The sequence below is a fragment of the Epinephelus moara genome, chromosome 21 (genome assembly GCF_006386435.1).
Source record: "Epinephelus moara isolate mb chromosome 21, YSFRI_EMoa_1.0, whole genome shotgun sequence".
Classification (NCBI taxonomy): domain Eukaryota; kingdom Metazoa; phylum Chordata; class Actinopteri; order Perciformes; family Serranidae; genus Epinephelus; species Epinephelus moara.
The window spans coordinates 15,711,260-15,721,148 of NC_065526.1; the positions used below are offsets into that span (position 1 = coordinate 15,711,260).

At 42.6% G+C, this 9,889-nt stretch overlaps 1 protein-coding gene across 1 annotated transcript; it reads right to left on the reverse strand.

Moving 5' to 3' along the window:
• Positions 1-65: 65 nt before the first annotated feature.
• On the reverse strand, positions 66-8,895 carry cdc7 (cell division cycle 7 homolog (S. cerevisiae)). The gene is made up of 12 exons (XM_050033736.1): positions 8,735-8,895; positions 8,378-8,471; positions 7,701-7,787; positions 7,429-7,564; positions 6,904-6,997; positions 6,576-6,718; positions 6,102-6,447; positions 5,761-5,868; positions 5,133-5,308; positions 4,735-4,817; positions 4,427-4,576; positions 66-3,704 (listed from the first exon to the last, which is right to left on the reverse strand). The coding sequence occupies exons 2-12, from the start codon at positions 8,469-8,471 to the stop codon at positions 3,256-3,258; spliced, it is 1,866 nt and encodes a 621-aa protein (XP_049889693.1). The 5' UTR covers positions 8,735-8,895; the 3' UTR covers positions 66-3,255.
• Between the last annotated feature and the right edge of the window lie 994 nt (positions 8,896-9,889).

Below are 9,889 nucleotides of genomic sequence, written 5' to 3' on the forward strand. Positions count from 1 at the left end.
TGCTGTACGGTTTGTTCTGTTAAGTGGGAGCAAGTTGTGGTTTGGTTTATTCCAGATATGGCCTCTGAAATATGCCTCCAGAGTAATTTTGATGATTTGACAAATTTAAGGACCCAACAGGGCACAGTTTGAGACACAGATCAAGCCAGCCGGCTTTAAAAAGACTCACAATTAAGAAGACAGAAGCTTGACTGTGCCATTTTACAGTGATGGCAGACCATGTTGTCTCTCTCTTGCCTTCTCTAACACAGCACAGCAAAAAAATACAAGACAGAGCATTTCTTTTAATGGGCAAAATATAAAAAATTATAGCACTTTGAATGACCCATGACTATTCGTGTATTTTAAAAAAAACTCTAAAGGCCTTTCAAGGACACATGAGAACCCTGAATTTATGAAATTCACACCTTAATTGCAAAACTATTAGTAGAAGAGGGTAATGAGAGCCTCATCAACTTTATGAGTAATTACAGTGATGATTAGTAATGATGTATGATAATGTTATGTTAATTTTCAGTACACTATATGCTCCATATGTTATTCCATCCATCCATCTATTTTTATCCGCTTATCCGAGGCTTGGTCCCGGGTGCAGCAGGCCAAGCAAAGCACCCCAGACGTCCCTCTCCCCAGCAACACTTTCCAGCTCCTCCTGGTGGACCCCAAGGTGTTCCCAGGCCAGACGAGATATGTAATCCCTCTAGCGTGTTCTGGGTCTGCCCTGGGGCCTCCTACCAGTGGGACGTGCCCGGAACACCTCTAAAGGGTGGCATCCTGATCAGATGCCTGAACCACCTCAACTGACTCTCTTCGACATGAAGGAGCAGAGGCTCTACTCCGAGCTCCCTCTGGATGTCTGAGCTCCTCACCCTGTCTCTAAGGCTGAGCCCCGCTTGTATCCGCAATCTTTCTTTCAGTCATTACCCAGAGCTCATGACCACAGGTGAGGGTTGGGACGTAGATGGACCAGCATATCAAAAGCTTCGCCTTCCGGCTCAGCTCCCTCTTCACCACGACAGTCCGGCGCAGCGTCCGCATCGCTGCAGGGGCCGCACCAAACCGCTGATCCATCTCATGCTCCATTCTACCCTCACTTGTGAACAAGACCCCGAGATACTCCCTCGCTTGAGGCAGTAACTCTCTCCCAACCTGGAGGGGACAATCCACCGGTTTCCGGCAGAGAACTATGGCTTCAGATTTGGAGGTGCTGACTCTCATCACGACGGTTTCACACCTAGCTGCAAACCACCCCAGTGCATGCTGGAGGTCAATTTTCTGGAGCTTTTTGCCTTTATTTGATAGAACAGTTATAGCATGAAGGGGTGGGAGGACATGCAACAAAGGGCCATGGGCTGGAAACCAACCTGTGGCCGCCTCAAGGACACAGTCTGAGGTAGTTGGCACCTCATATACTCCACATATTATGTCAGATGTCATATACTGTAAATGGCAGCCATTTGCTTTCTTTTCTCCCTTTATTAGAAAATCCACTTTAGAGTGTTATAAATTAACACATCTGCAACAGACACATTCTCATACAGCTAAATTCACACACAATTTATAACAGATGGAATTCATAGGCAGCTTTATATTAAAAGCCCTTTTATACTTTAGAAATAGTCGTTTCATATGGCAGTAATATGCTGATTTGGCAGCAGTGACAACAGTAAAGCATACAGACTATCCCCTCTCAACAAGACCCAGTTCAGACTATGACAAAGTGTTTAACAAGGTTTTTCTCCTTTTTGACCTTCTGGCTCAGTGGTTCCCAACTGGTGGGTCTCAGGTCCATTCTGAATGGACCACAAGTGACTCTGAAACATGTCAAGTTTGTAAAAAACACACTATATTTTGAAGCACAGTGAATTTTTGGCACAAGCTTTTATTGAAAGTGCTGTTTCCTGCTGTAGAGTGAGTGACTAACAGACAGCTGCTTAATAGAAACAGCAAACCAGCCAACCACATGGCCAAATGAAAGTATGACGCTAAATATCAAACTGTGTGGACCTTGAACTAATGACTACGGAGAAATCTGGACCAGTTCGGAACCACTATAGCCGACAGCCCACATTAACAAGATCCCTTACGTTTTGTATTCTTCTCTTTTGGTCTTTGAAGTAAAAACGCAGTGTGTAAAAATAAAAACCAATATAACCAGACAGTGTACAGCTGTAACTTGCCGATTCCGTGTCTCCACAGAGAAAATCGGGTACCTTCAGCTGTAAAACCGATCAACCATCGACACAAAAGCCAATAGTCTGGCTCAAGTCAATACTCTTCCTGTCTCTTCGTTATAGTTAACAGTGCACATCCAGAGCCCTTTAAAATGCCCATTTTGAAAGTACTTTGTACCGTAGCTGCCATGAACTGCAGGTGTGTGCACCAGCAAGTCAAACCTGTCATAAATTGATAGTCATATTAAAATCTATGAACCATTTAATGGGTCAGTGGGAGAGAGAAAATTGAGAGGAAATGTTTTCTCCCCACACAGAGATGTATCAGTTGTGGTGTTCAGGTAATTTAACCAAACAGGGATGTAAACTTCTCTCTACTTTGCTTAAAACATCAGACTTATCAGACTCTGTGCTGCTGTGGTGGGGACGTTCCTGGGCACAGCACACAGGTGAGGTCGGAGCTTTATAAAAAGGAAAAGGCCAGGTGCCAAAACGTAAGCAGCAGGCATCCAAGAGGAAACCACAGAAATCATGGACAGAGTGAAGCTTTCGGTGCGTTACAGTTGCACTGGAAGTAAAAGTTTCCAAATTCTCCATGAAGTTGTATTTCTGACTCCAAAAGCCAGCAGAGCCTCACCAAACCCAACCTAAAAATCCAAGATGGCTACTCTGTGCATAAACAGTAGTGAATGCTGAATATGTTTATTAGCGCTTCTGTCTTATTGTGCCACATTAAAACAGTCGCACACACAGTCCTGTCCAACTTCTGTCTGTAAACTTGTTGCTACAGCGTTTGTATGCGCAAAATACAGCGTAACACGTTACCAACTAGTACAACATCTTGGTTTCCTGACTTGAATGCGGTCAACTTGGGTGTGACATCATTCCCAGCTCCAACTTCCAGGGTAAATGAAATGCAGCATTAATGCTAAGTGGACTAAGCTTGTTACAAAACACGTGCATCTGGAATTGTCTTTCATCTTCACTGGTGAGACTGATCACAAGTAACCAATAATTCCTGCAGAGAATAAGCTTAAGTTGTTTTGACGTGAGACTCCTGGTCCCGTGACAGCGTGCGGTCTCACAGGTCTTTGAACAGCGGGTGCTGCAGGGCCTGAGCAGCTGTGATCCTGGTGGCAGGGTTCAGGTCCAGCAGTCGGTCCAGCAGCTTGTAGGCCTCATCAGGAACTCTGTCCCAGCCCCGCTCATCTTCCTCCACCTTACAGTTCGTCTCTGAGCTCTGTTTGATGAGGCGAGGGGTTCCTGTGTTCCCTGAATGTTCCTGGTGGTTTGGTAGAGATGAAGCAGTTTCACCTGCTTCGTGTTTGTGTTGCTTGAATGTTCCTTCAGCGGGACGGTGTGTGGGTGTATCATCTTGGATTTTGTGATGACTGATGGCGGTGGAGTCTTTGCTGGCCTCAGGAAGCGGTGTGACTTCATCGTCTGGTGATGGCCTTCGTCCTCTCAGAGTCTCGCACAGCGTCCTGAGGTCCTGCTGAGGCAGCTCTCTGCTGCACACCACAGCCTTGCCTGAATGAAGTTCAGCCCATAAACAGGTTCATTATCTGCACAGAGTCTTCAATACATCACAGTGAGGCTGATGTAAGTCCTCCTGCATTGTTACAGTGATTGTCTATGGTGATAAACTGTGTTGGCGGATTAATCACAATAGTTACACCCACAATAAGTCACATTCTTTTACGCTGAGGGACAACACAAAGCATTTGGTACCATGCTGAAGAGTTTTGGTGTGGCCTTCTGCACGTTTAATAAATTTAAAAAGTTAAAGGGAACAACATTTTTTGAATTGGTTCAGTATTGAGCGACAGCAGCAGCCAGTTTGCAATGTAAACACTCAAGGCATGGTCACACCGTCAATTTACATCCACTATAAGTGCTAGTTTTTGCCACCGACAGGCTCAGATAGTTATTATTAGTGCCTGACAAGACTAATAAAAGGATCCCTACAGAGACAGACATTTTTTCAAAGAGTAAGATCCTTTTAGTTTAACCAGAAACAGCCCTGAAACCACTGTCAAAGTATAGGCTAATGGCATTTAGTAACGTCAGCGCCACTATACTGTCTCGAAACATGTGGAATTAAATGTAACAGTGTCTCTTGCGTGAATTTAAAAAGCACTTTCCTGGCATTTGTAGGCTGTTTTCACCCTCACCAAGCCACCTTACTGTGACCGGACACCAACTATATCTACACAGAAGCAGGAAGATCAGTTTAAAATATTAATACACACCAAATGCTTTGGTAGCCTGGATGGTCTCTCTGGAGCCTCGTATGGTCATGATCTGAGTGAGGGCGATCAGGTCATCGCTGGCTTTGAAGAATGGGTAACGACCACTGAGCAGTGAGAGCAGGATCACACCAGCTGACCACACGTCTATGGCTGCAGTACAGGAGGATAAGACAGGAGAGTGTTGCATTAGTAACAATTAGAGAGGGTAAGAAAGTCAAGGTTTAAGATTAACAGTCAGGTTTACATAGCCGTCATTATATCTGTGTGGCTGACAATCATTTATAATAGTCATTGTTTGGGGAACCAACCTGTTCCTTGGTTGGGACACTTTGTGAGAACTTCTGGTGCTCTGAAACCTGGAGTTCCAGCCCTGGGAGCCACCTGCTGCTTCCTTTATTAAAAACAACATGAAGCAGCGGTTTAAAAAGTGCAACACACAAATCATTGAGAGAAGGTTAAGGTTCACATTCATTAAGGAGGACTTATTGTGTTACATATGGTGTGAAAAATTGTGAGTTTTCTTTCTAAGATGGTGAAGCCATGACCTGCCAAACTCCTTGTAAATCTAACCAACCAAACCAACAAAGGTGATGAGCACCAGCCAATAAGAGGAATAGTCAGGCAGGTTATGCCTTTGCCATCCTAGAAAAAAAGTGGCGTGTAAAATTGGCCTTTAATGACAATTTTCCCCTCCTTCTTCAGTTACCTGGACAGGCAGATGTTGCAGACACGGTCGGTCATGTAGCAGTTACAGGTGAGGCCCTGCTGCACGGCCTTCTGAGGTTTCTGACTGGCGTTCTGGGTCCTGACAGGAAGCGGGCCCCGGCTGGCTGAAGAGTACCTTCGGCTGGCTGGGTCCTCTGTTTTGCTCGGCTTTACCAACTGAATACAAAGTTTTTATGAAGAAAAATAAATGACTGCACTGAGACATTAACACCCATAATACCCTTTAAAAGCATCTCTTTAACCTCTTCTACCCCCTAGTCTCATTTTGAAGCGTTACTTAACCCCCCCTTCCTGACAAGCATGCATCCAAAAGACAGTAATGTCAGCTGGGAACGCCTGTGTCCCAGGGGCCTTAATTTGTCGTAACTTTAATTCATTTGTCAACAATATTAAAAATACACACATGCACAGTCATATACCGTTTTTTCAGTCCCCTTGTGTGTTTTAAATGTGATGTGTGTTTTAAATGTGAATTTGAGCCTTGCCAAAGGAGAATTTCTGTCACCTTTGTGAGAGACAATAAAGCTTATCTTATCCTGAATGGTTTGAGATATGATAAAGAGAGAAACCTCTTAGTCTTCCAAAACTTAAATTCCCACCTTACTTACCTCGGTCTTAATGGCAGCTTGTTTGGCGGTGGATGGAGCTGCAGTGCAGCTGTTCAGGTTCCTCTCTCCAAACACAGGCCGTGGCACTTTGCGTAGTCCTGTCAAATCCTAGAGAAAACAAACATGGAATTTAGCTAAAGCCAACACATTTTTGCACAAAGATGAAGACAAACAGATGCACTGATGACCAGAGATACTTCAACATATCCATACAGGAATTTCTTAACCTAAACTCAGGAGAGTGACACCCAAATAAACCCACTGTGCACTAATCAACAACTCTGCTTTCACTGGACAAAGAAAAGACTCAGAAACACCAGTGAAGGTAAAAGTGCGGACACCTTTGTGTGCTTTGTGCGAGAGGTGGAGGTGGTGACGGTGGTGGTGGCAGTGGTGGTGACAGAACGTGCTTTTTTAACCAGCGCCTTTCGAGTGGCCGAGGAAGATGTGGTGGTGGTGGAGGAAGAGGAGGAGGAAGGTGGCAAGGTTGTGGTTCTCGGAGGTAGTGAGGTCGAGGCTGTGGTGGTCTTGGGAGGGAGTTTAGGTTGTGGTTTACTCCGCTGTGTGGTGTCTTGTTTCCCTGTGGACCCGCCACCTTTCTGTGATGTCCTCTGCCTCACCACCTTCAGCAGCTCAATCTGGGTGTCTGCTGTCCCCTGAGCCAGGCCGAAGTCCACCAGCGCATACCTACACACACACACACATTTTAAACATTTGAAATTAACAGATTTATGTGCCCACTGATTCAGCATTTCTAAAGTTGGAAAAAAACTAAACTACGCAGCGATATGTTAACTCATAAAATGTCAACTCACGTTTTGCTGCTCCTGTTATAGAGGAAGTTGTTTGGTTTGATGTCTCTATGAATGATACCAAACTGGTGGATGTGTCTCAGAGCCTTCAACAGGTGATAGATGTACAGACGGACCTCTTCAAAGCTCAGTGAGCCAATAATGTCCTGATAAACACATTTGTATTAGATCAGAAGTTTTAAAGACATTTCTGCAAACATAGAAACAAGAACTACATCAAGGTACCTACTGAATGATTTATTTTTGAGGATTACATTACTGATTGTGTCCCAGTAAAAATCAGTATGTCACTGAAACACAGTAACCATATACTGCTTGACAATGTACATACCACAATAGCTTGATGCTCCATATAGGGCATGACAATCACCACGTGGTCCTCCTTCCTGAAGCAATAAGTCACCCCCATCACACTTTCTCTGCCTCTGCAAAGGGAGAAAAAATGAAATGTGGTGATGATGTGGTGAGACATCAAAACTTATTTCGATGTCTTGTACTGCTGAAACGATTCCTCAAGAGACTCAAGTAACTCAATCTTGAAAAGCATTGATGCAAAGTATTTGCATCATGACATACACAGACTCACAAAGTCAAAACAATACTAGCCCTCATGAATCAACAGATCAATAGAACAGCTTTATGATTATTTTTAATATTACCAATATTAACCAGTCATTATTTAGTTGTCATTTAAAGGTCCTATAGAAACAATGCATAAAGCAAAATCTATAAATGTATTTTAAAATGCCACCTAAAATAATTTGCATTATCTGGTCAGTTCTACAAAAGGTTGTCTGGCAGTCTGGGGGCATAGTAAAGGATCCTGTATATCCCTTTATGAACACACAACACTCACCCAGCAACAGTAAGACATTGAAGCTCAGCAGCGATGCGTGTAGGATGGCTGGTTGGGATGAGGTGCTTCAGGGCAAACAGCTCTCTTTTCCCATCCCGCATCTGAGCCTCACCCAGATACACCGAACTGAACGTCCCTGGTGCACAGATACACTTGTCATAAACACGTCACCTCTTGTTCTCCAACAAATAAAATGAGATCAACAATCTTAAACAGGAGTTTCTCTTAAGCAAATAGTATATGCTTGTAAACTCCACAGGTGGAGTACGTACCTTCTCCGATTTTGTCTATGATGCGGAAAACCTTGGCCAGCTGAGGGACGGCTTTGTAGAGCAAGTCAATATCTATTTCCACATCCCCTGGAAGAAAACAGGAAAAAATACTGTTACAGATGCACAACACTTATCTCAATTAGTTGTAAATTTAAGTAAGTATCTTGTACATCTTTAACAATACTGTAATACTTTGTCATGGGAACTCTTATTCAATTATGCAATCTTCATTTTTATCTTTTTCTTTTTATGTATGATGGTTGTTATTTAATAAGGGAGGTATCTTCTTCATGAGCCATTTTTGGCTTCTAACCTCTCCTGCACAATGTTTTAACTGTATTTTTATTCGTGTATGCAAATAATCTAAACATGCTTTTTGAATCCAATGCCATATTTTCTCATCACTTACATCAGTAGATATGTGCAACAGATTGTTGTGCACCTGAAAGGTGCGAGAGTGACAGCTTTACAAGCATGCCTATGTTAGAGGCTTTCACAATGATAATTTTATTCTATCACTATTTTAACATTTGTACAAAGTTATAAAGCAAAATACACAAAAATATTGACCTGCAAATACTACTACTTCAATTTAATATTATCCCTAGACCATAACATGCTAATATAATGGTGCATCTGTACTCAAAGATTATGTTTTTAAGTCATGAAGAACTTACTTGAGACTTTGTTTCTCCGGGGCCCTCTGTCAGATTTAATAACGTTACATCCATCTGTGCTGATGCCGTCAGTGCAGACAGGAGACAACTCCATCTGAGAGAGAAAGGAAGAAACTTAAGAGGCTGGTAACTGAAATATTTTTATTATAAACGTTTCCAACTGGTAAGTAATGTAAAGGTGGACAGTGTACGAAGAGCTGTATTCACATAACAGAGCGACAGATGGATAGGAAATGTGTACAGCTTATTTCAGTCTAAGCGCTGCTGTCTTCCTCATTACAACTAGCATGCTACTGTTAGCTCGTCTGTCAAGCTAGCTAACAACCAGTTTATCTGATAAAACAAGAAGAAACTTACCGCTTTAGTTGGTCGTTAAGTGCAATAATTCTTTAAATGAACATTTCCTGAAACCACCGTACAGTCATGAGCTAATGTTTCACCGGTTAACACTTAAATATGTCACTATAACTCAGTCTGCGGCTGTGAGAAATAGTTTGTTGTTCTGACTTCGGAGCTTTTCCGCCAACAACAAACTCCGCGCTAAAAGTTACGTCACACAAATCTCGCGATATCAAGGGATCTCCGGGGGGAAGACGGGACTGTGAATGGAAAGCCATTAAAATCTGTGATGAAAGGCGTACTATGATGAAAAGCTGATGGGAAGTGACATCCCAGACCTAACAAAGGTGCAAAGACTGCTTTCTATGGTCCACGCATGCTGCAGTGTGGACCTTAACCTGCATAAAACTAAAGATGTGCTCTTTAGATCCACATTTGTTTGACAAATCACTAAATGTACATTATAGGCCAGGAGTCAGGTCCAGCTAGCATGTTTTAAACTACCTTTTCATTATTTCTTGTTAGCCTAAACCATGGGGCATCAAAAGGTGATAACAAGCAGCCCCAGCTCAGAGCCGTTTGATCTCAGGGGGCCCAAAACCCCTTTTTTGGGGCATATTTCTGAGGAAATAATGTAAATGCAAATATTAGTGCACTACGATGGTATAAATAGACATACAAGTATGCAATAAGGCAAAGAGTATCCTGAGACAAAGGGGGAAGTAGCAAAATAAGATTCTGGGACATGCTACCATTTTATTTTAACATATCACACACAACATCCACCCAGATAAACAAAAAAATGAGTCTGTTTGACATATTCTCATCAAATATGATTATTTTTCGTCACTTTGTGTTTAATATCGCTGCTTCACTTGTACATAGAAAACTTGCCAAGTTAGTAAGCTTCAATTCGAGCCTAAAATCAGAGAAAACAGAATTTTTAGTCACCAGCCTTCCAGAGAGTCTTCTTAACAGCATGTTAGAAATGTACAGAACGGGTGCCCAATATTTAGAAACTGTCAGATGTTGACTTGAATATGTTGGAAAATTTGCATAACTAGTATTAAATGGCATAATCATATATATAGACTATATTTCAGCAGCTGCTTGGCCGATTTGGACAGTACTGGAGCGGTTTTGGGTGTTACTGAGGATGCTGGATCCATTTCT

Bases quoted from the DNA above. Each gene is read 5' to 3' on its own strand.
- cdc7 (XM_050033736.1), bottom strand. From the start codon at position 8,471: ATGGAGTTGTCTCCTGTCTGCACTGACGGCATCAGCACAGATGGATGT. The intron at 6,998-7,428 runs GTGAGTGTTGTG...CTCCCTTTGCAG, and splicing joins CAATGTCTTACTGTTGCTGG to AGGCAGAGAAAGTGTGATGG. The intron at 5,309-5,760 runs GTAAGTAAGGTG...CTTTGTATTCAG, and splicing joins AAGCTGCCATTAAGACCGAG to TTGGTAAAGCCGAGCAAAAC.